General features: G+C 39.3%; 1 protein-coding gene across 1 annotated transcript in view; it reads right to left on the bottom strand.

Annotated features, from left to right (window-relative positions):
• Positions 1–26,954, bottom strand: part of arhgap9 (Rho GTPase activating protein 9) — a 39,822-nt gene extending 12,868 nt beyond the window's left edge. The window contains 10 exon segments of the mRNA XM_034138799.1: positions 701–799; positions 965–1,105; positions 3,043–3,108; positions 6,942–7,031; positions 7,963–7,998; positions 8,000–8,215; positions 10,942–11,333; positions 12,495–12,693; positions 13,616–13,965; positions 26,726–26,954. Coding sequence (XP_033994690.1) covers positions 701–799; positions 965–1,105; positions 3,043–3,108; positions 6,942–7,031; positions 7,963–7,998; positions 8,000–8,215; positions 10,942–11,333; positions 12,495–12,693; positions 13,616–13,837 — 1,461 coding nt within the window. The 5' untranslated portion in view covers positions 13,838–13,965; positions 26,726–26,954.
• Positions 26,955–27,206: the final 252 nt, after the last annotated feature.

Raw genomic sequence — 27,206 nt, 5'->3', positions numbered from 1 at the left:
TGAGGAAAAAATGTGCCTTTTAAAGAGAAAACTAAAGAAAAGAGAATTGAAAAATCAAAATGTATAAAACAATTGCAACTTGTTTTGCCAGATACAATTCAGGATAAATAGACCTAAGATAGACATTTTTTCTATTTATTTCAAAGTATTTTTCAAAATGAAATACCTGCAAATAAAACCAAAACCATTTGCTTTACTATTCTACTCCAAGGGATACTTGGGATGTGTGTTTTTAATGCTAATAGTGAGTTGCCCTTTAATCACTGACTCTACACAACAGATGAAAAGATTCCGATGACAATATGTTTACCACAATTCTCTTGGCCTATCACCATTTCAGGAGAAATACGCTTCTGTCAGGACTGCATTTACAAAATCTGTGTTTATCTCTTGATGAAACAGAACTGGTGAGAAAATGTCAATGATTTAGCTTTTTCACACGAAGCTAAAGTCCTAGAACTTCAGTAGAAAGCCAGAGCTACCTGAGCCTGATGGTCACTGCCTTGTTTTTGTAGCTGTGTTTTTACTGCCAAGATAATTAACAAAAGGCTGATTGTATTGTTCTACTCAGAATTACTGTGAGGAGAGTTTGCAGAAAAGGGGTAGGTTCAAAGTTGAGGTAAGTATTAACAAAAATATTAAATATACTACTGATGTTTGGTATTTTCATTCCAGAAGATAAAAGCAATGTTTTTCTCACCGGTGTGCCGCCATCGCTGTCTGGAGAGCTCTCAGGAGACGGAGGCTCCACGATGATGTTGGTCACATTACAGGAGTAATCTCTGCATTGATGGATCAGCTGAAAAACAGGAAGTAGGCATCATCAGCTGCTTCAATCCTCTGCATGTGTACATGTCCAGTGTTTTGTGTGAAACTGATAAACATCTGCATTTCCCTCTGCATGTCTGTGAATACTGAACACCAAATGTATGACTTTGTTTGTTTGTGCTCTAAAGGCGAGTACCTTGCCGTTCTCAGGCAGGATCATAGATTGGGAGTGGCTGAGCTGCGGCTTGGCATCATGCAGGGCGGCAGAGTTATGGCACTGGGCATCAGTGAACGACATGGTGCTCAGGGTGGCAGAGGAGACGGCGTGCTGCATGCTCTTCACAGGGGTTAAAGGTGGGGGGCATATTTTTGGGTTGGGGGGAACAAGGGAAAGGGTAATCACTAAGTTATTGTGCGTGAATGGAAAATGAAATACAATATGCTGCCACTGATGTATGTGGATCTTGTGAGAGCTGATACTTGTTTGCTTTCTTTGGAATGACTTCACTGAGACTATGGAATAACCTTTTTTTGTTATTATATTTGTTGCATATTTAAGTATTTAGATTGTTTTGCCGAAAGCAACCAATTAAAATCACAAACAAGCAACAGTAAGGAGCAACAAAAAGGTTAGGGCTTTTCCCCAAATTAAGCATGCAGTTCATGCAAACAAGCATTCAAAACCTAATCATATCTGCAATGAAGAAGAACAATACTAGTTTCCCCTAGTGTAGCAGTATAGAGTAAAATAGTATTGAAACCTCAAACAGCAATTTTTTCTAACTGCTGATGTTTATTCCCATCTGCTGTTCCAACTTTTCAGGTCATGTTATACATAAAAGGAGGACCTTTTCCCACTGGCTGGACTTTTTACTCATTAATACATTTTCAGTTTTAGTGGATGTACAGTCTTTCTCTATTCAGCTCTGTTTTTCTGACTAATGGACTGGAAAGTTCTGAATAAGATTAGAAAGTGCCACAGTCTGACACAGATCATTCTTGCGTGGGCTTAAATGTCACCCCACCTCAAACTGCCTCCACATCTGTACTTAAACAGGTTCACTTATCTCGCTCTGCACTCAGTTCTCTCAGGAGGTAGCATACATTGGCAAACATTATGAAACCTTGTGCCATGTTGGATCAATTCTGAATAAATCTGCAAGTATTAAAAAAATCCACTTTGGGGAATGAAAACAATGCATAAACCTTACTTCATTCAAGTACGACCTGAAGCATTCCTGCCCTCTGAGACTGATGAGACAATTTCCTGAGCACTTTACAAACTGACAAATGAGGACAAACTGCAGCTTCCATGGGAAGTTGAAATTAGTTTATTCACTTCCTCAGAGCAGCAGGCACATGTACAGAATGTACATCTTTACTCTACACACAAAATATGTATGCCAGTAATTCCACACGTGTACAGATACAGGTGATCGTGATTGCTCACATGCAGTGACTTCAACTCTACATTCAGCAGCAGCAGCCACATTTAAGTACCTTTCCCAATCCCTGTAACCTAGTTTCAACAATCAGACTTAATATCCCTATTTTCATGCAAGGAGGATTAGCACTAAGAGCCAAATCTGCTCCTTTGCTAAGAAGAGGCAGTTAAAAGGGCTTTACAACCAAGCGCACCCACACCCCTCTGTGATGCAACATGTTGCAGTAAGAACTGCTTGGGTAACAGCCTTTCTTTTCACACCATGAGTTGCTATTTTCCCACCTTAATATGCATAAATGCTGAACTGTGAGAATGTAAAAAGCATTGCTTTAATGTATTCTACAGCGATACAGTGGATATGCAGTTTTTGCAAATCTAACAACTCGACAATTTCATTGATTTTCATGAGGAACATACCCTCCATCATCAAAAGCCCTTTAAGCACTTATAAAACACGGATTACCCTCCCAGTCAGGCATGCAACACAAGTAACAAGGAAAGAGTTTTCAGATTTTAAAAGAAGAAGAAGAATAGGAAGTCTTAGTAATCTATAGATACTTATGTACAGACAAATATTTAATGATTCTGCTGGTGCTGTGCAAACATGTAGCAGGATTCTTTCTTGACATACTGTAAGGTACCAGAGCTGTGTGGTGTCCTGTTTTGTTAAGCAAATGCATCCAGTACTGTAAGGAGAATATGTTAAACTGATAATACGGTTTATGTTTTACTTCACTTTTTGATGGTTGATTTTTACAAGATGAAACCCAAGGTGAAATGCATTAGCCCTCTGGCATTAAAAGAGAGCAGCAGGAAGAGACTTGTTTCACCTGTTTCATCTGCCAGCCACCGTCAGCATTCCTCTGGTGGCTCCCGTAGACTAAATCAGGTGACAGCTAGAAGGAATGAGAAAACAAAGAGACAGAAAGACAAAGACAGGAAACACAAGTGATCAGTAATTATTTATATTTAATTTAATTTGAAGCACAACTTGGACTTCTGTTTATTTTACTGGCACCAATAATGAATTTCAGGCTTTTGTGTCTACATTTGTCGATATTAGTGCAACAAAGATTTGATCAAAAATTGCACCATTTTAATATTTATTAATAATAATTCAAATTTAAAAAAAGAACATACATATGTATATATATATAAAAATAAATAAATAATAATACGTTTTTTATATATGTTGAACCTCTTTTTAAAAACAGGATGTCGAAAAATGTAGTCAGTTAAGATAAGTCATGAAGACCAGGCTGACAGACCAACACAGAAACTACACCTCAGCGCCCCTCACATCCTGCCAGATAAAATTGCTCTTTTACACATCACCACACACAAAGTCATGCACACACTCGTGCCAGAATACAACTGAAGTTAAGGAGAAGCCGCCGCTGCCGTTGCTCAGTGAGACTGAAACACACGTTGCGTTTTACTTGTTTGACTCAGGCATGCTGGTTTTTCGTTATTGAACTTGATCCCACGCTTCCACATTAATAGCTTGTTATAAGAAAAGTCAAAATCATAAGCAAAATCTGTGACATTGTAAATTCAAGTGAGTGAATTATTAGCTTAAACACCACATGAAATATATTCAGATCAAATTAAAAAGCAGGATATTTAACATGTGATGCAAAAAACTCAACACAAATAATGACTAAACAACAGCACAACTAAGTCAAACATTTGGTTTAAGAAAAGAATATGAACTTACAGCCGATGTGCTCATTATGACCGAACAACAGTTTTACAATCCAGGCCAATTCGTGTTTCTGAGAGCTGTTTTTCCTGTCGAGTTTGAGTCCTCACTCGCTGTTGTTAAATGTCATGACACTTTTTCGTCAGAGTGTCAAAGTGTCAAAAACATTCATCTGTCCCTCCTGTCTCACCGTGCGTCTACTTCCCCATTCTAGAGGGAAGCTCGCTTTATCAGCCGGTACAATCACTCTCATGTAAAACAGCTCAGAATAAACACAGCAGAACATTGCAACACTAACCACTGTCCAACTGCTTTTGTTTGTGAGTTCATAGGCAATACAATGGGAATGCTTTACTTCATTAAAAGTACTATAACATTGACATAGTCCTTTAAAAGTTTAGATTGACCTTTGTTGTTACACTTTGGTATTGTGCAACAAATGTACCAAACATAAAAGCACTCACATTAAATAATAACACTTTATATGCATTTGGATGATAATTACTGGAATGTGTGGAAAGATTAAATAATATTATGATCATTTAAGACTAATACAAATTCTGATTTCGTAAAAAAAAAAAGTTTTTATGAGGAAATTCAAATCCAAACTAATTGGTGTGAGGATCATTTTAAGTATTCATTGTTATAATAACCAACAAACTACTAGCTACGGCTCCACAAGACACACCTCCAACCAACATGACTTGGTGTTAACACGTTAATAACACTTGCTGAGGGTGTGAAAACTTTGAGCAGGAAAGTTAAAATAGACTACTAAAATGTATTAGTTAGAAACCCCGAGCTTCTGCCATTCCAGATAGCAGAAGTGCAAAAAGCAAACTCAACCAATTCTACTCAAATAAAACATAGAAAATCTACTTATTCAGAATTATTATGCACTGTATGAAAAGTTATTGTGACAATATTTTCTTTTATATAATGAAATTAGACTTAAATAATTCTACAAATAAAAAAAACGTACCTACAACCTCATTAGTGGTGTTGATGAAGAGGTATTTTAACCTACCTAACTTACATACAGAGAATGAACAGAATAACAGCAAATCCTCACTTTTGAGGAGCTGTAACCTGAATATAGTGGACTTGTTTTGCTTTAAAATGCAAAATAATTGTTCTGATGATTGACGTTAACAATTATTGTCTAATAATTTAATCTCTACGTTTAAATAAAAATACAAAGTATGTTGAGTAGTACAAACAAAATAATTTAACAAAAAAAGTAAAATAATGTACAAGTAAAATAAATTGCTATATACTGTAAGCACGGTAGCTGAGCTTTAAAAGTACAGGAAGAGGTCAACATGGTAAAGGTTAAAAACATTTATTTTTAAATCAAATCTCAACTATGCGTCACTCAGATTGATCACCTTTGTGTGCTATGCAGTATGCATTATATATCATCGGTGGAGTTCCTGTTTAATTCATGTACCACAGAATAAAAAGTGACACATATAGGTCAACAGAAAGCATCTCAAACGTCTTGATAGGGGAATCTCTGCTTTGATCATGTGGGTATTTTTTTGATGAGCAACATTACATTTGAAACACTGACGCAACATTGAGGCAACGCAACTTTGAGATGCAAAATGCTTATCTCTGACAATCTGGATCATGCAGCTTGCGTCGTCTTACTATGAAGATGTCGTCATTGATCCAGGTTAATTAAAGTCACTCATGGCTGTTGCATTATTTCCCAAAACACTTACGCTCTAAACAACAGATGTACTTCCTCCTCGGAGATTAGAGACACCATTGTAAAACCAAGTTTGCGACAAAAAAGAAGGGTGAAATAAATGAAACAGTGGGAATCTGACTGTGATGGCATTGCGGGGTCAGGGAGGGGTTTAAAGCTGATGAGGAGTTTCATTGAGTGGTTTAAATTTAGCAATGTTTGTAACATTTCGCATTTAAAAAATAATCCTCTGTTTCCTCTGTGTTGCCTAATGGCTTCTGAATCAGATCAAAGGGCAATACTTTGTGGCTCCCATCAGGGATTAGCCCAACAAAAACACTATTTCAGAGCAAGTATGTGCGTCAGGGGCAGATAATAAATACAAAAAGAAAGATGGCATAGATGGGGTCATTCATCGATGGAGTGACTAGAAAGATGTCATGCTTTTTTTATTTGTCCCTGTTCTGTATTTCCCCCTCCTTTAATCTCAAACACAAATCAGGTCAGGGCACAATGTGCGCTATGGGTACATAAATTAAAATGTATAAAAATATCCTGGTACTGGATATTTGTCTCACTTTGGTTTGTTCTGTCTGTTATATTTGACAGTGGCCACAGCTTCATAGAAACCATTATATAAAACTGAGCTATACATCAAGATTATAAAAGCCTCCTGACACTTCTGAAGAACCAACAAAGATGGGTAAAAAACATAACTAAACCAACCAACTTGGACTAATCCCCGACTTGGCACACATTTCTCACCAACTCACAGTACAGACTTCCCTGTGACAAGGATCATTGAATAAAAGCTGAAGTACAATGCTAAATATGTGGGCAGATTTCCATATATTTGAACACTTGAATTAGCAATTGCATTAATTAATTATGAAATGAATAATCTGAGCCTTTCAAAACAACACAGGTGATTCAAAGTGCTCGACAGCACAGAGGTAAAGCACGAAAGACAGAACAAGGTAACCAGACAACATTCCTAAGTCAAGAAAATACTTTGGTTGGGTGTGCTCTTGTTGCTTCCTGTGTTTGGTTACAGGTGAGCGTGGAGGTATCAGCCAGAGTAACAGAGCAAGGGTTTTCCCCTTTAAGTCATGTGTTGTCACTCTGCAAGTTTAACTGCTCCTTTTCATTGCGTCACCACACACACAGCAAACCTTATTCTTATGTTATCATCCCAAAACTTATAACGCTTTTAGCAGCATGGAAGATGTTCCAATTATCAGTTCAGGTGATGTAATTCCACATTTATACAAATTGCCTAATTGTCATGAGGGAGGCTGAACTTGATCACTTGTTAGGAATTACAGCAGTCTTACCCTGTGCACTGTTCCATTACCAGCTCCAGGAAGTGGAAGGGACAGATGGCTGGTTTCTCTGGGTAACGTCTGAGGTTGTTCTGAACAGGCCTGCCACAGAAAGGAAATAAAAAAACAACAATTAGTAAAAAAAGAATATGTCTAATTACACCATATTTTTGAACACTAATGCACCTTTTTGCAGAAAGTAAGACAGAAAGATCAAAATCACTCACAGATCTTTCTGTAAAATGTGCAGATACAGCCGGCAGCCAGAGAACTAAGCTTAGCACAAAGATTAAAAAACAAAGGGGAAACAACTAGCCTAGCCCTTTCTGCTAACAAAACCGGGGTCCCTGTTGGTTGTCTAACAACTTCTGAAAAAACCCTGTAAGACAGTGAATTGTCCTTTTTACACTTTTTATTATGGATTTAAACAAAGAAGATGTAATGTGTTAATAAGTAAGCGTTAGCTTTAAACAGAGCCAGTTTTGCTAAAATAATCTTCCAGGCTGAAGTCGTACATTAAACGGACAGCTAGTGGCATCAATCTTTCTTTCTAACTCTCAGCAAGAAGCCAAATAAGCATATCTCCAAATAATTTACTGAGGAGTTCAATGTGACTCATTTCAAAGAGACAATATAAACAGTGGCTGCCAATCAAACTCATATATGAGTCTCCCCAGTGTGCTTCAGACTTCCAGCTGTGGAAAACAATCCTGTGATCACTGTGTGTGTAACCCTATGCATCACCTCACGTTTAAGTAGAGAGAAGATATGCGAGCCAGGGTACTTTCCTTTAGGTTGTATGAAGTTCTTTTGCTGATACAGTCAAACTATGTGAGCATATCAATGAGCAGACTCTTCTATTCTAAAGCCTGACCTTTTTCTATCCTCTCCTTTGAGTAAAGAAGCTTTCATCAAGCTCTCAAAATGCACACCTTTTCAAATTTAAAGCAATTTGAGCAAAAGACAAAAAAAAAGATGGATTAAGGAGGAGTAATAAAGTGTGAATGAACACCTGCCGTGTTGGGCACTTTACCTTGCCGGTGGTGCCTCCACGGGCCCGGCGGGGGGGGCTTCCAGGACCTTTCCCTGGTGATGGTGTTGATGTAGTAGTATCTCCCTGTGGGCTGGTCTGAGTACTGCTCCCACAGGTCTAGGATCTGAAGGGGCTGCTCACCTGGGGCAGGGGTAGGGGGCTCCGCTACCGACAGACGTTTCTCTGGCTGATTGTCAGAGTAAAGAGGAGAGTCCTGCCAGGACATCTGGGAGATGTAGGACTCTGTTGGGACCTTATGGGCAGAAACAGTAAAGAGGGAAAAGGGGAATAAAGAAAGTATGATATATTTGTTATATTAAAACAAGACACAAGCAAAAGCTTCATTTTGTCAGAATAAGTTCATACTTTTTTAAAACAGCCAGGCTCTCAAGATACCTGAACAAGGGTAAATTGTACATTTGTTGGTGCGCAAAATAAACTTCATTGCCAAGTGTTAATTGTAACAAGGGACTTTGTCTCCAAAGGAAATCTGTGACTGTGTTTATTTCTGCACAAAATAAGCTTTATGGGACAATATGCTATATGCATAGAAAGCACAGTCAGTGTTGTATGCTGAAGATAATATATATACACAGTCAAATAAATGTTGCTTGACTTAATTAATTGAAACAAATATGTATCTGTGTGTTCAGAACAGGGGCACATACTGTAAAGTATGACATCTAGCAGAGAGTAGTGCCATGACGTTAAAATCACCTCAGTGTTGAGATAGAATAAACAAGAGGAACAAATAAATCCCATCACCTCGTACTATGGAATAACCCGTCAGACGTTGGATTAATCCAGAGCTTATAGAAACGCATGTGCTCACCCAGATGCAGAGTACTAACGCAACAGCTACAGAATTCATTTAACAGATATGCATGGAAGATCATCTTTCCAGGAACAATAGCTGAGACATAATTCACTAACTGATTGACTGGCTGGCTGGTTGATACCTGTTACATAACACATGGGTGTTTCAGATAGGGACTGAGGGAACATGGTGTGTGATTGTGTGTGTGTACTGTAGTTTACTCCAGGGGGCAGCACTGGGTCTTTAGCTCACCTGAAGCTTCCTGCCCAAGTGGTGATAGCAAATCAAGTGTTTCACAACAAGGTTAGGTGGGGCCATGGCTGATTACAAAATAGGAAATACAAAGCACTTTAACATTCAGCCATTTTTTTAAAAGTATAACTTAAAAAAGTTGGATTTCAAGAGTAAAAGATCATTGTCTTTCACTGGAAAATGTCAGACCTACTAGAGATACATATGGATCTCTTTATGAGTGTGTGTGTGTGTGTGTGTGTGTGTGTGTGTGTGTGTGTGTGTGTGTGTGTGTGTGTGTGTGTGTGTGTGTGTGTATGATTTCCTATCTTCAAAACTGACATATTCTGGCACTTCCTCTTCCACCTCTACTTCTTCAGTTTTGGTATTCACACCCTCATTACAGTTTTGATCAAGCGCTTATTTAAAGTTAGTTCCAAGCTCATCATGATTCTACCATGAAATGACAGATAAGCTTTATTTATAGAATAGCAAATTATTAACTGGTCAGTGCTGTTTCATGTGTACTGAGATGAGATGGGCATAATGTTCTGGTGTCCTCATAGTTTTGGCTGTACTGTACTATGTAAATAATTGTCTATGACTTATTGAAATTCCTCCTCAGTGGGGCAGCACTGAAAAAACAAATGGCTCACAAAAATGAACGGTGAGAGAGTTTTGTGAACGTAAAACAGGGAGTTATGACCTGAATGTGGCTACAATTATCCTTCTTACTGGTATTAAAGGATTGAAGAGGGTCTTCGGAGGTGACAGATCAAATAGAGGAGGGGAGGGGGAGGAAGATACAGAAACAGACAGCGAGGAAGAGAATTAAAAAATATTTGAAAAAGAGCACTTTCCTCTCCACTGAGATCACGGCTACCCAAACTGGGTGCATGCACGGTTCAGTGGATGCTACACTTGGCTGAGGGAGCTTTCCTCTTCTGAGAGAGACAGATAACCTTCAGTATTTCTATCAACAACAACGCCGCCTTGTGTAATCCTCTCTGATGTAATACAGGGAAGCTCCGACGTCACCACAATGCTAACTTGATTGCTGCTCTAGGAGGATTATTGAGGTCAAGAACAGACGTAAATCAAATACAACCTCAGCTGCCACAGTCGTCTGGGGGGATAACACAGCATATTTTATTTCATTGGGTTCAGAGTTATTTGTTGCGACCTGAACAAGCTTCTCCAATTAAATGAAGTTTGAACAAATATCTCAATAACTATGATATGATCTTAAAGGTCCCCTATTATACTATTTTTCATCAATATATTATAGTTATCAGTTATATACAAAACATGTATCTGAAGTGTTTGGCTCCAAATACCAAACAGATCATTGTAGCATCCCATAATCCCCTCTGTTTCAGCCCTGTTTCAAAAGTGCTGATTCTCTGTCTGTTACTTTAGATGAAAATAAGGAGCCACTCCCCACGATAAGCTGGGGGGGGGGGGGGGGGGGGGTCACTTGGTTGGTTATTGGCTAATAGTTACACAAGCCAAAAAATCGTTATGACATCATAAAGTGGCCAGTAAATCCATCAGATTAGAGATTTTGTGAATGAGAGGAAGTCAAAATCAATGTAAATCCACACTTCCTCAGACACCATCTACATGTGAAGGATTTGTTTGACCTATATTCCAAAATGTACTTCAGTCTTCTTCATACCAATTAGGATCACAGAAAGCAATGTGTTTGGTTTGGGCTTCTTAAATCTTCCAATGAGTAACTGCTGGCTGTCAGATGAAAATAGCAAGTGCCTTAAACCTCTAAAACTACGATATCTTTACAGTAGTGGAAACTAGGTTTCAGTGAGGTTGTCAGACAGACTGACTGAATATGAGAATAACACCCAGATTTACAAGTGTAGCTCTGCTGTGTAAACCAGATGTTAGGTTAAATCTGTTGTAGGTTTTCCTACCTGCAGATGGTTGTTCTTGCCAGAGGATCCCACCATGTCCCACTGGCTACAAGACTTCTTTGGCATCTTGTGGTTGCCACGACTGCTGAAGCCACCGCCCACCTCATCGTACGGGTTCTCCGTCACGTTCTCAGGCAGGTTGCTGGAGCTCTGGCTGCGAGTGATCATGGGGACCACCCTGGGGTTTGGCGATGTTGTCTGTTGTGTGTTGGAAACTGCAGGGGACACAGGGACCATGAGGTGTCCTGACGGGGAGGCTGGAGAGTTGGAGGTAAAGGTGAAACCAGACCAAAGGGGCAGCGTGGGGAAGCGGCCTCCACCCGTGCTGGAGTTCTTGTCCTGACCCTGGAAGGAGTTCAGGTTTTCCATGGAGTGGAAAATGGGTTTGTTTGCTGAAGAAGGAAGGTGAAAATAAATAAAGAGATATTTTCCTCCTTTACTTAATAGAAACATCATTACACACATTTTTACTATATAATACAGAATTAAGCTTAAAGGTCCCCTATCATACTCTTTTTCATCAATACATTATAGGTCTCAGATATATACAAAACATGTCTCTGAAGTGTTTGGCTCGAAATACCAAACAGATCGTGCATTGTAGCATCCCATAATCCCCTCTGTTTCAACCCTGTTCCACAAAGTGCTGATTCTGTGTGTGTTACTTTAGATGAAAATAAGGAGCTACTCCCCACGCCCCTCTGCGGGATATTTGGTTAAAAAGAACACAATAGCCGCGTTCAAACCGCGTACTTTGCAGTACTAGTGTGGGGCACTCAGTGCCCCATGGGGGACTGAGTACAGATCACGTTCACAACGGATTACTTCCCTGAGGGAAGATTACGCAAATGAAGCCGCTGACGTCACTTCTTCTTCTTCTTCTTCTGCTTTGGGTTTACTGGCAGGCCGCAAACAACTTCATGGCGTATACTGCCACCCAAAGTCCCCGGCCGGAAGTCCCCGGCCAGAAGTCCCCGGCCAGAAGTCCCCGGCCAGAAGTCCCCGGAGTTGGGGACTGGCTTCAGTAGAAGCTGCTGGGACTCCCAGCAGCTTCTATGAAGCCTTCCGAGTAAATCGCCAGAACGCCGACACCTCCTCATCACTCCACCGCTCCCATGTTTTATTTTGTGTTACCATAAGTTATTCTCTCTCCGTTGGTGCGCGGGGCTAATGCTAATGCTAATAATGCTAATGCCAGCAAATACAATGGCGGCTTCAAAAAACATTTCAGAGTTTTACGGGGCGTGGTTTGCAATTCGCCCAGCCAATCAGAACTGGGGCACTTTTTTCCCCCAGGAGAGTACCACCTCTCTAGCAGGCACTAAACATGGGGCTAAAAGTGCCCTGAACCAAGTGAACTTTTTGGTGTGAACGCAACGGCACTGGCACTAACGGAACTAAAGGGGAAAAGTACGGGTGAAGTGAATATTTTTTCCTGAATCTTTCAGATCTCTTTACACAGACGGGACACATGTTTATGTGTAAAAGACATGAAAAAGTGGATTTTGCATAATAGGTGACCTTTAAAAAGACATAATAGAAGTTATATTTACCTTGTTGCTGTTCATTATAGGTTGTTTCCTTTGGGCTAGGAGAGAGTGAAACCCGTGGCAGTATCCTGAGTTTTGAGTTTAGCGAGTCAGAGACAACCCGGCGCCGTGGCGATGGCAGCGGTGCAATGGGCACCTCGGTTACATAAGTGGCGGGAACATACAGAGGCTTTGTTTTACTGGCCGCCCCAATCCTCCGCACCTGTCGAAGAAAAAAAACTATTTCAAAATGCTCTTCTTATTATCTCCAAACACAGCTGATGCATGAACGCTGTGTGGAAATGTGTGATGCTGCAGTTCCTGTGACGTCCAACCGCTGCATCAGAAAACCCACAACTTCTCTTTTGGAATACAACATTTTTTTCAAACAAGACTTCATGGTTTTAATAGCTAATGTGTGTTTTGACATGACATGATGCACATAACATGTTAAGTATGCAATGATGTTGGTATAATTCAATAATTTCTCAATTTCAATGTTTGATAAAATAATTTATACATATTGTCCACCTCTGTTTAAGAGTTTGTGTACTTGAGTGACAGATTTTTTCAGATTGTTACCCAAAGAAACTGTGGTGCAAATGCATTAAATTACCTGAATCTTTTTAAAGCAGTTTAAGGTCTTTGAATAATGAATATTGTTCTTATTGCCAACCAATCTGCTAAAAAGGGTTGAAATCAACAGTTAACTAATCCTAAAAAATAGTATTTTCTTTGTATGCATAGTTAATTATAGGTTTTCCCTCTAAAATGCTGTCTAAAACTGTTGAAAGAAAATCAGTGTTGAGATATCATGTTTATTCATTACAATAATGATCTTTTTGTTAAAGTTATAGTATATGTTTGTGACTGTTATAATTATAATTGTTTATTTTTGTCAGTAACAACAAATTGGCTTGGGGCTGAGAGCCACAATCAAGTTAGGGATGTATTGCATTGCTGGTCTTCCAATGATATTTCTTTAAAAAATAAAAATATTGTAAGTGTCACTCTTTATCCAAACTCAAACACTGGAACCTACTTTGAAAACCTTTAAAAGGCTGTTGATACTATGTTCATGTTTTATGAAAAAATATCAGGTTCGACCAACAAAAGACAAAACAACGCATTAACGGTTTTCTCACCTGCCACCAGTCAGTGTTGGTCTTTTTCAGGAGAACGAAGCGTTCCCCCTCCCTGATGCAGACCTGCCGCCCATCAGCGGCGCGGTAGTTGTAGTCATACTGAGCCTCGAGGACCACTGTGCCGCTGGTGACCCCACACACTGTCATGCTCCTGGGGGTCACCACAGGCGCTGCAGCGGGCTGCTGGTGCCCCATAGAACGCCGCCAAGACCCCGACAGCATGGCTCTCTGCACGGTCAGGTTCAGCAAGCTTGACTGGAAGCGTGCTGATGCTTGATACTGGCAATACTGGTGATACTGGTCTGCTTAGCACAAGGCAGGTTAGACTGGAGCCAGGCCAGAGCCATGCTCTGAAATATAGATAGAATGAATGGAGAGAGAGAGAGAGATTAGAGAAACAATGAGAACATGTCACCCAGCTGTGTGGAGGTTAAAAGCAAGAGGACATAATTTTAGTGCTAAAAATGGAAGTCTGGCTTAATCTGGGTAAAATCAACAACATGTATGACAACAAAAACCATCCAGAGACAAACAGTCACTGCCTACTGCTCATCAAAAATGCTTTTTATGTTTTATTACGTTGCAAACTTGATCTTTGAATGACGGTTGGTCGGACAAAACAAGACATTTGAAGAAATCCCATTGGGCTTCTGGAAACTGTAATGGGCATTTGTCACTATGTTCTGGCATTAACAACCAACGATTAAAAGCATAATCAACTTATACTGCCGTTCTTAATAATTAAATGTTTTTTATTGATTATCTATAATTCGATACAAAAATGTAAAACCTGCTAGTAGCATGTTAGCTAAGCTAACTGGCAGTTGGCTTTTGCTTCATATTGAACAGACAGATATGAGAGCGCCATGAATAGTTCCAGTCAACGTGAATTATTATTTTCAAAAAAATGTTTTAAGTTTTGCTTTGTTTAGTTCAATCTATGGTGAAAAAATCTTTGTTTGCAGCTTATTTGCAAATAACAAACAAAAGAATGAACCCAGTTTGTGAAAAGATGTAAAGCTCTAACGTTATAGTTAAATAAAATGATTGAACATCTTTCTACCAGGTATTAATTTAGTTTGTTCCAGCCAGGTTCTAAATAAAAAAACGCAAGAGTCCTTTCAGAATACACATTTCTTCTAAATGTAAATACTCTAATGGGACAGAGTGACGGCTGCAAGAATTATTTGCATTATAGATTAACCACCTTTTTTTTTCATCACTTGATTCAATATTTATTTATATTTTGCCTATTACATTTTTTTTTTTAAAGCTTTTAAATTCACAATAATGTTAAATAACTATTAATCCTTTTGCAAATCAAATGTATTTATTTATAGGTGTAGATGACTGCTAATGATAATTTTTTTTAATAATATATCATTTTTTTCCACTATCAATTTTAATGTACTGTACTTGACAGACATGGGGATGAAATGTCCCTGCAGATATGTGCACAGCGCCACTTTTCCTTTGTCCTTTCATCCTGGTAGAGCTAGGAGACACGTGTGAGTGAATAACTCATGCGTTCGGAGGATGTAAGGAGCGCAGTATACCAAAAATAGCATCGGTCTCCGTCTCTCCACCTGAGCCTGCATCCCCGAGCTAAACTGCTCTACCCAGCCAAGACCCGCTTACATAAGACAACATCTAACTTTCTGCCAGACACATTGCAATACACAGTGCATGCACCCACCCACCCCCACACGCATGCAACATGCACATAGAAACGTGCACATCCCTAGGCATCTAGCAACAGTCACAGTCAGGCCCAACCCATCACAGTCTGGGTGAGAAGGGAAGAGACAGCTAACAAAATAGACCCCAGAAAATTAGAAGAGACAGGCGGGCAGAGAGGTATTAGAAACTGGACATTGACTACAAGACAAAAGAAAAGAAGAAAATTCAGACTGCCTGGGATACACTAGAGAATATCCAAAGTACAAGATATTCAGGAGAAAATAAAGAAATAGAGAAACTGAGACATATACGTATGGATGAAGCTGGTTGGAGTTGTGAGTCATGTGAGGCAAGAGGGAGAGAAGCTGGTTGAATCTTGATAATCCCACTGTTATTAAAGCACAGGAATGAATCTGGGACCCCCACAGCTACAGAGAATTATAGTGAAATCCCTGAGTAACAGCATATAGGCTGGAGCCAGACCCGGCACCAGAACAAATCTACAGAGAGGGCATATGATTTTCATGGGAGGGCACACAAAACCGTCATGTGCCGCGGCACATAGATCCAATCAAACAGCGTGGCCAACAGCATTGCCTAAAGGCGCACACCTATCGCAAATACATACACAAATAAAGGGCAACATAGAAACCACTTTTAAAACATTGTGTGCGTGGCGGGAAACACTGGTAACTCATCAGCAAGGCACACATTTGAAATAAAAACATAACAGCAACAGCTTTGCTTGGGCCTTAAACTTGGGCAACCGCTGACCGGAGCAGCAAACATAATAATACAGAGCGACACGACATTATGCAGTGCGTAATGTGGCGCAGTAAGCAATGACATATTTCATAGACATGCAAACATTCTACTTACTGCTTTATGCTAATAAAGCTGGAGACGCCGTTTGCCTGAAGAATGGAACGGATTGAAGGATTGAAGGATTGAAGGTTTGAAGGATTGAAGGGTTGAAGGATTGAAGGTTTGAAGGATTGAAGGATTGAAGGATTGGGCTCGCTAACTCAGCCCCGGGGTTTGCCGAGGTCAAGCTAGTAACATTAATTGATTTCATATTTGTTTGTAGTTGCTATCTGACATCACATACATCGTAGCATTAAAGTTCACAGTTTATTTATAAAAAAAAGAAATAAAATAAAACGTGTTTATTGGGGGAGGGCAGAAATGTCAAATGGGAGGGCCTGGCCCTCTCTGGCCCTCCCACGGCGCCGGGTCTGGCTGGAGCACTGCTGTCCTGGCTGCCTCCGGGAACAACACATGGGGAACATTTTCCAAGGCACTTGATGAAAGTGTAATGAATCAGAATGAATTTCCTACCACATTAGGAACACATAAATATGGTATACTAACTAGACTGACATCTGCTGAGGTCACTCGACTCACATGACACTAAACCGGCTTAGGTTGTGAGGTAGCTGCAACATAAATAAGTGTGACATCAAACACTTGGCACATTTTAAAAGAAAGTGCTGCTAATGTGTTTGACAACAAATATTTCACCGATTTTTTGCCAGATAAATATCCAATAAGATAAAAAAAAAACATGGGAACCATGCCACGTAAAAAATGAAAAAGAAGCATAGAAGTGTATTTAGTGCATTCCTTTAGAAGTCAGACAGTGTGTTGAACGTGAGTATAACACAATTTAATTGGAAGTTAATTCAAAGTGAGACAATGTCAAGTTTGACTGAAAAAAGGTGACTATAGGGCCACATTGACATTTGTGGAATACTAATAATAAAAGTTTAGTATAAGTGTTGAGACAGGAAGAGAAGATAATAATGTCAGTTAACTAATTCAGTTACGTTCTAACATTAGCCACCAAAAACTAACGGTCAAATAGTTTAACTGAGCAGGAGTGTGTTTTGTTATTTTTGCATGTGTGTGTAAGAAGCAGAATATGCTAATTACTTTTTTCAAAGGTCACATAGTCTTGTTTTAAGGCACCAATATCACATATGTGAGTTGTTTTTTTACTGAGTAAGCCACATCATGCAATATTAATTCCTGGCCGCACTACTTACTGTCTACATTTACAGTTGCTTGTATTGTGACATGTCGGTCAGAGGACTGATTTTAGTCCTCTGAGGTGTATATCTGTGTATGTCAGACCATAAATGTAAAGGAATGCAACTCAATACATTGCAGATGTATATAGCATATTGTACTGTGTTATTTTTATATTTATTTATGGGAGGTTTTATTCGGTTTGTGTGAAATAGAGAATGCTTATGATGCAAGACAACGTTCAGAGTGTAGATAGGTGTACAAGTGAGACCTTGTTCTAGGAAAACTTAAAAAACAGTGCTAAAACATTTGTATATTGATGAGCTGAAAATGATTGTTATGTTGGTGCTTCAGATGCTCTAAGAACTGCAGCTGAACTCAGAAGGGACAGAGGAAAAAGTCAGAGGTACAAGGCGAGCAAGCAAACAGGAAATGACAAAGACGCATCAAAGTTCAACCACAGTTTGGGTCATATCCTCTCCATCTTGCCACTGGTATGTCTGACGTGATACATCTCAGGCATTTTAGTCACAGCCTGTAAATGTTGACAGCCAATAGAGTCTGATTTGTGCAAATACAGTGCACTGAGTTGTCCCATATAAGGCCTGTGCAGCTCTGAGAGTAGCAGCAATTACTACCAAGCTGAGCCTTGAAGCAGAGAGAAGTGGTTGTTTCTGGCTTAACAATTCTCAACAGGGAAGAATTACATCAGACCCTGGGTTTGAAGAAAGGCCAAAGAGTACAAAGCAGAGTTGATTCACACAACCAAGAAAACAACCTTATTCTCCCTCCGCAGACAGGAAGACCTTTGAAACTGCTGCACACCTGTTTTCTTTTTCCTGTCTCTTTACGCTTCTCTGAACACAGAATCAATTAATGATACCCTGCTACCATGGGGCTTTAACCAACTTTATTTTCCCTATCATTTGTTGAGTTAGGGCTGAAGTTAGACAGAGTTGCTGGATATCCCTCAATTCCCTTTAGCACACGTTCAAATGTCCTACACAGGCACAGAAGGCTTTATCGTGCCATGTGCAAATTAGGCTTTTACAGCAGGGTTCAAGTTCCTGATTGTATTGTTCAGAGTTTAGACAATGCACACAAAGGGAAACTGCTGGGAGATAGTAAAAGTCAGAAATGATGTAGTCCTTCCTCACTTCATCTATAATGGTTTTAATTTGAGTTATTGTGTCTGATTCAAAAGCTGAATGGCTATTTGACAAAAGACAATGCTGGCATTATTTTTGCTATAAATAGCAAAGCAAGAGCTTACAAACATTGAAGATGGGATCAAAATGTGACAATAACAAATAATGATCTGCAAGGGGAAATGAGGCCAGCCTGTGTTTTCATTTGCAGGTCAGATGGCAGTGGAGCGGGCACTGGCGTCACACACCCAAACATAGAGAGAGGCCCATATGGTGTTAGAGACAGACACAGGCACCCCGTCATGCTGATGAGAGGCAACCATCGTTTGTGCCATGGGCTGAGGGCACAGGGCTTATGTTGTGGTGTCAACAACACAAATGGACAGAGATGGAAGAGAACACACATAGTAAGGAAAGAGAAATCAGGAAGAGGAATGGAAAGAAATGAAAGAGGTGAAAAAACTTGGAAAGTGCTTCATGTAATTGTCTGTCTGCCTTTGCTTGAACTCCAACTCAGACTCTGTGAGCATGCAAGTCAGACGGAGCTGAAGAAATGGAGAAAATGTGTGCATGCATGCGAGAGAGACAGAGAGAGAGTGAGTAAGGGAGAGAGACTCACCATGGTTTTCTAGTCAACAAGATGCACTCAAATCCATGCATGCAACCCCATCGCCAAACCTTATAAAAGAAAAAAAATGAACATAAGAAAATGTATTGAATCAACTGCCCTCCAGCATAATATGAAGAACACCTTTGCTGCCTGGCCTGCAGATTAGAGAACAAACACAGGGGCTTGTGAAAAAGGTGGGGCAGAAAAACCCTAAAACAAACACAACTCCCTCCTGCAGAAAATCACACAATCTCTCTCTCTGATGCACACACACACACACACACAGTTAATCCAATGCAGCGAAAAGATCCTGCCCTCACTCACTGAACCCCAGCTAACCCTACCTTCCCCCTTTTAGCCATGATTTTGCCTGAGAGATAAAAACAGAGAAAGTGACAGAAAGAGCGTCAGCTGGCTACCCATTCATGCAAATAAACTATTTTTGAACTTGAGAAAGAAGAACAAGAGGGAGAAACAGAGCGTGAGGTTTTGTGTGCTGACCAAACAGAAACAGTCCAGCAGCCCAGTTTATTGATCGAGCTATCGATTGTACACAGAGCTGGCTGGTCAACAGTGCCACTGGACATCAGAGAGCCAGCACACAGTCGGCACGGTAACCACATGGGTGTAACAGTGTAGTAAGGAACATTATGTTCATTAAGCCTTTCAGGAATTTTGTTCTGCTTTCAAGGGGAGTTAATTGAGTTAAGTGTAATTCAAAATGATTTACATGCAAGACAGACATACCAGTACAAAGGATGTGATGCTTTACCACCAACATTGTACATTTGCAATCAAATCAACAATCCTGAAAGGCCACTAGATTAAATACTTTAGGGATTAAAGGCCCTTCTGCTGGCTTCACATGTTTTGGACAAACATTTTTTCAAAGCATACATCATATCTTTCACTCACTTCCCAACTATCACACAGACATGGCTTTCAGCTCGTCCCACAATGGTTTTAAAACAAACTTTTTAGAAGCTCGCTAAAAAATTGATAACCCATCAGCATTGCTTCAAAGTATAAAGCTCTCCTCCAGACATGTTTTATGTATAGGAAAATACTCTGCTTTTAAGAAATATTTTGTTCTTTCACAGAAAAAAAAATCATGATAACCTAGTGTTGTTCCATTTCAAATGTTTTACCAATCAAAATGACTCCTACTGAATGAACAGGTCAATTGTTGGTGTTTCTCTGATGAAGATTTTTAGTTTCCACTTTAAATATTTTGTCAAAATAGCATTATTCATCAGATTAAGCACGCAACTTTGGATGATGGCATGTTCGAGGGCACGCTGAGGGGAGGTATCACATATGGTATGCTTCGGAAAAAGCATTAGTGTTATCAATATGTAGTGTACGGGCTAAGCCATGCATGCATCCTAATGATAATGTTATCATGACACCCTTAAAAAAAACAGTGCCTGGAGGACAGTTTGAGATCGAGACGATTGATGCAAATTAAAATATGTTATAAAATATATGGATGGTCGATGACACGAGAATAATATGCTACAACACGCTAAAAACATGCAAATATATTGCTGGCTTAGGTCACAGAGAACCTGAGATAATACCAGAAGGGCATAACCACAAGCATTACTATTAAAACGAGAAAGAAGTTGTGATATCCCCCTGCAGCTTCATGTCATCATTCTTGAACAGCAGTGTCACAACTTTTCCAAATAGCTCATGCCTCAACTCAAAGATAATTCACTGAATGACAAGTTTAGCTCCCAGAGAGATTGTTTGAGATGGCAGGGTCGTTCACACTTCACTAAACAACAGGGCAGGAGGGGAGTGAAGCATGTCGGTAGAAAGTTTGGTGTCATATCATATCCATATTCATTCCATACGTTTGAAGTGGAAAGACGGCAGCTTTAATAATCATGGCTACATGGTCTTCAAAGAGAGATGAGACATGGGGAAAAGGAGTAGAGTGAATGAGGAACTTCAAAGGGCCAATGCGTGCTATCCCACATCCGTATACACATAGCAAACACACACACACACACACACACGCACACACACAGTTTTACATGCAAAAACTGTACTGTATTTACATGTGAATGTCTATAACCAAAGGGTTCGCAGGAAATTACAGAGAAGAGAAATTGCACCACATGGTACCGAAAGACATATAAATGATACACCCTGTTTAGCTGTTCTGTTTGTGACAGGATTGCTGATTTAATATCTGTGTCAGCCAAACAGAGGCAGGTCCTTTACAGTGACGTGAGCCATGCTGCCTGTGCATGATCTTATTGTTTCTCATGCAAAAAAGCATCCAAATGTTTTTTCTGCTCAACTGGCTTTTATGAGCCCCAACATGAAGTCAGGTAAGGCTGTGTGAGGTAAAGTATTGCACCATTTATCCACATCATTATGGGGGAAAGGAGTTGTAACACAGCGGTATATCTTGAAATAACTAAGTGCCTTGAAATGTTCCTAAAATCAATGCTAAACTACACCAAACCTTTGAGAAGAAACTGTAACAGATGTTATGATCACAAAGTGAAATCCTTAGACTTGGAGGACTTTAAATACGGTATACCTCTAAGCATTCATCAAGTCAACCCTAAATATCCTCTTTGTCTCAGGAGACTTTACAATATGTGTAACGAAAAACACATTCTATACTTAGAATTCAGACAAAAACAACCTAGAATAAAGACCTACAAATGTCTTTCCTGATATTTATGAATTAATTAATTTAAACATTTAGCCTAACATCAGTTCACTGCCAGCTTGATATGCAGTTCTACTGAGGACGGCCATGTGAAGGAGCACTCACGGTTTCTATGGATGTACAGTTATAACTACTACTGCTGATGTCTCTCTCTCCATATGAGACATATGCCTCAAGCCAAAACAGCCTTTCATCCTCCCAAAGCCATGCATTATTGATGATCAGACCAGAGAGAGACACACTGCTTTTCCCAGTGTGACAGCTAGCTGCCTGTGTCAACGTGTGTATCAATGCATTTCTCTATGAGTGTGTGTATAAGGCTTTGTGTGTGTGTGACTAAATAGGTGGGCTGGATTCCTTCAGTGATTAGCTTGTGTAAATTGAGAGCCAATCAAAAAGCAGATGATGACATTAGCGCAGCCATTGGCTCATGCGCTCTACTATCATCATGACAACAACCTCTGTGACCAACTAGCCTCTCCAGTGTCTGCACTATGTGTGTTATTCCTTTCTTGTTGCACATAACAACATGTGTGTGATGCCATCATTTCAAACGTTTGCTGATGCAACACTTGTGTTTACAATGAACCCTGCAGCCTGCATCGACACACAGCAAACTTCTTCAGAGAGCTCACTTGAATAATATTCAAGTTCTCATTAGGGCTGCACGATTTGGGGAAATAATCTAATTGCGATTTTTCTGACAGATATTGCGATTGCGATTTGCGATATTTGTTTTTAAGCGACCCAACGGAAGTTTATTGTAAAATGCGGCCATATCTCCGGCTAGGAAGGTCGTATCAACGTGCTCCCGTCTCTAGCACCCCCGCAGCCCGAGCTACGAGTGAAAGAACTAAACTTACATGAAACTTCCGTTGGGTTGCTTTAAAGTCAAGCTTCAGTTTAAGATTCACCCTGTAATAGATGTAAAACATGTGATGGAGCATTACTAACCTGACTCAGATGGTTTGTTTCACCAAACCATCTAGGAAAGCTCCATTGGAAGCCATTTGGAAAGGGCAGGCACTTTCAAAAATACTTGGCAGGTGATTGGATCAATCTGTCTATCACCTTCTATCATGGGCCACTTCTGATTGGTTAACAATGGCTGGTACATGTGGAGCACAGCACTTCTGATTGGTGTGGATGACTGACACACAAGAAGAAAAAAATAAAAATAAAAAGTTTTTTTTTAAATCGCAGGCTTTGCGATTTGATAATCGCATCATTTAAAATCGCGATTTCGATTTAAAATCGATTAATCGTTCAGCCCTAGTTCTCATTTCCCCCATTTGAATATAAACAACCACCAGACAGGCCAGCGTTTTCCACTCAGGCAAAGTAGTGCAGGATTGCTAAAGGGGAATTTTAAAGCATCACATTTTTAATAAGCTCAAGCATTTTAAAGAAAAAAATAGAAGGTGAAATTCATGCTGCAAGTATGTTGAATAATAGTAAGCTTATTTCGCTCTCTGAAATAAGCTTATGAAAAAATGCTTCTTATTTTAATAAGCAGCTTTTATTAGGTATGAGAAAATACAGCAAGAAATATGTAACAATATTAATTAGTATTTGAGGGTATATATCTATGACATGCTTTCCAAGAGGAATGAAGGGCCACGATTACAATTGTTGTATTGTTTAACAAATTAACCTGTCATAGGCGTTGCACATGATGAAATATGTTTGTTCCAAAAACCTATAATTATTCCATTTACAATCATATAAAAACACAGAAAAGCAGCAAGAAGTTGTAGTCAGTGAATGTTTGTGCTTGAAAAATAACTGTAGATTATGATTCAGTTATTATAAAAATGTTTGGCAATCCACTTAACTCATTGTTTCAGTAGTAGCAATGACTTATTATCCAAAATAAACATAATCATGTTTTATTTACATTCAAGGTGATGTTTGACCAAAATGTGCCTGTTAAAAATCATCAAATATCGAGGTATTCCTGCTTCACCATTTTCCCACAATATTCTTCAATTGAAGAAAATAAAATGTCACACAGAAGTCAAGCAGGTTCTTGTGGGGAATAACAAAATAAAGCTTCTCTCTCTGACTGGCCTGAAGGCTTGATGCTGAGCCTGTGGGAATGTGCGGTACATTGATGTTTCTAATGAAGAGCGCTGAGCTCCATTGATCCACCGGGGATGAGAGTGAGCTGTCAAAAGCTATCAGGCGAGTCAAAGACCCACTTTCAGCCCTGTGCAGCCGGAGTGAGCACGATACTGTTGGGGCACAAGGAAGAGAGGCTAAACCTCCTAAGGCAAATACTATAGAGAAGAAACACACACGCAGACACTGCTTTGATGCCTTCACAGCATTTGGGGGTAATTTGTTCTGTAACAATTACACAAATAACAATAAGGGACTACATTGTAAAATAAATTAGAACACACTTGATATGTGATCATGGTTTCATTTTGATGATCAATTTGTTGACTGTTTCCTTGATTATTGACAAAGTTACTTATTTAGGAGAGCCAAGGGTAGGTTTCCAATGTAAAATGAATTATATTCATGTTGTCACAACTGTTTAAAAATGACTGTTTTTGTTGGTGTTTTCTTATTACAAACAAATGCAATTATTAATTAATTATCAAAATATTTGCCATCTATTTTTCTATCATAAATTCAAGTTATCATTTCAGCTCAGATGCAAACTTTCTTTTATTTCAAATGATGTGAAAGAGCGTAGACAGTGGGTGGTGTTTTAGCCCTGTATGACAATAGGCTAATATTCATCATCTTCTCAATGTCTGTGGTTCTTTGCAGAGTACAAGCTGATGAAAGCACTAATCATTGCACAGATACTAAGTAAATGCAGGATTAAAATGGATTAGAAACAGAGCACAGATGCGGTAGGTGGAGCTACCATACTGTACAAAATGACATGGTAAGCTGCTTTCATATGGACAATACAGTGGGGTGAGAAAAGAGAAGTCCAGATTTAAGCACTAAAAACTTGAGAATGACCAATGTAACTTTGTTAGTTGTCACAACTAAATCACCAACCCCAAACAAAAAAATGGATGGATATTTTATTTCAGAGCTGTTGTAAATATATCTTAAAGTGTATCATTATATAATCTGTTTGAGGCTCCCCCTAGCTCTTGAAACTTTCCACATGACAACTTTGGGTCATGAGAACTCTTTTGTGACAAATAAATTAGGTCAGGGGGTAGAAAACTTGAGAAACTAGTAAAACCGGATTGCATTGACAGAAATTGAAAATGACAGCAAGTTTATCCCAAATACAGATCCATCAACAGATGACTGGATCTGAAAAAACGACATCTGTCAGATGTGTTTATTTTGAAGGATCATATGACACACGTTTGTTGTAGCTGTCACTGTAAACACACACATCTCACACCAGACTTTCTCAAATACCCCGAAGCAGCAGAATAATCTGACTAGCTTCAGTGTCCAAATCTGTCTTTGACACTGCATCCACAGCAGCAGTCGGTGAAGCACACTATAATTACAGCGGACTTGTAACCCTCCTGCTAATACTGCACATAGGACAGGGCACTTTTAATCAGTAAAAGTTGAGACTGAAGAATAATCTTCCAAGCGTGTGTCGTCACAGGCTGGCGAAAAGGGGAGCAAATCTCCTGCTTTGCATGGACTTAAGAAAGATTATAAAACAGCAAAAATGCAATGCGTCAAACTGTTTCCATCACACCCTGTGGTTAACCCGTCCATGCAATGAGAAGGATGTAAGGGCTAAAACTCGCTTGCACTAGCATGCAAATATTTTTTCCACGACTAGAGGACTGTCCTGTGTAAAGTGTTGAGATCAGCAATTTTGATCATTGTGACAATTAAAGACATGGGAAATGGAGATGAACAAAATGAGGTCATGCGTCAGTTCCATTGTAGTAATGAAATATGTGAGAATTATTAATCCTCTAAACAACTAGAGCATACATACAGTATACTATTTTTATTCTAATCTATCCTACTCTGTTTCATTTTGCACAGTTTTTATTTTTTTATTTTGTGTATCTTATGTCCTATAATATGTTGCATTGTTGGAGGAGATGTTCATTGCCATTACTACACTGTAGCTACTGGGCATATGACAATAAAACCCTTCAATCTTGAATACATATATCACAGCAAAACTCTCAAAAGTCTCTAAAAAGTTCCAGCGTTACAGTGAAAGGTGGTCAGGTTAGGCTTGTGGCCCTCTGTGGCTCTCGTGCAGTGCACCAGCTGAGCTCGAGCGGTTGTGGCAGTGCAGGGCTACATGTGGTTTGAAACCATGGTGTGGAAATATAATGAGTTGTTTTGGAAAACAGTATAGCTTGCTATTTTAGTAATTGCAAAAGGTACAGTCTGACCTATTTATGGAGGCAGGACCCATTTGACTAAACATGAAATATGAGGCCTTCCAACTGGTTTGCACAAATTAAATAGTAATATGATATTAATTATTGTGATCTTACATATTGGGCTTAATTTTCTTTAAATGTAATCAATCCAAAACATACATTTCAAAATAAAGCCAACAACTTCCATATATGTACAGAATGTTAAGAGTTCAATAAAAATATCTTAAAGCTATGAGATGAGTTGTGACACTTTCATTCTGAATGAGTCATTAGTTTGAGTGAGGACAAGGGATTATTTTAAACCTGTATTCAGGTGTGGCATGTGATAAAAAAAAATAAAAAAATTGAAAGAATAAGTTAAATAAATCCAAAGGATATTTCAATGTTGTGATCTAATGATACTCAACAAAAACATAGCTATCTATAGTTGCACAAATACGACAGTAGAACAAATACAGATGTTGAGCGAACAACTGAAGCGCATTATCTTGAAGTAAACATTTCGTGCAGTAAATGTGATGTGATATTTCACAACAGAAAACAATTTGTTGACCAAACAACTGTGGATAAAATCTCGTTTTTGCATCTGAGGAAGACATCACTCACCTTGCAGCGACGTGATGACAGCTCAATTGAGTTGTTTGGAGTGAACTGAAGAGACAGCAGGAGTTGCGCGTTTCTCGTGGGATGAATACAAATGATTAACTTTACAGTATTTAGCTTAACGTAAGCACAGAGAATAACTTCACGGTACACTATTACAAATTAACACTCGTGGATGAGATTGGCACTAAATTGCCCGCTGCAGCCCATATGATACATCCTCCTGGCGCTTTAAGCGGATAAAAAATAGCTTTCGCTTTTTGGATTTACTGTTATATGATTGGCTACAGCGGCGCAATATGATTTTATAAAGAACCAATAAGATTACAGGTGGTTCTGTGGTGCGCACGTTTTACAACAGAGCGTCGCCCGGTGTGTAATAAGGACCACACAAATCGAATCCCGCCCGGCGGTGCTAGAGTGGAATAAAAACAAGCAGACCTCATTCATTACGCTTTTGGAAATGGTTTGTGGGAAATGTAGT

The sequence above is a fragment of the Trematomus bernacchii genome, unplaced genomic scaffold (genome assembly GCF_902827165.1).
Source record: "Trematomus bernacchii unplaced genomic scaffold, fTreBer1.1, whole genome shotgun sequence".
Classification (NCBI taxonomy): Eukaryota; Metazoa; Chordata; class Actinopteri; order Perciformes; family Nototheniidae; genus Trematomus; species Trematomus bernacchii.
The sequence above is the reverse complement of the archived record's forward strand: the minus strand, read 5'-3'. Positions and strand labels throughout refer to the sequence as shown.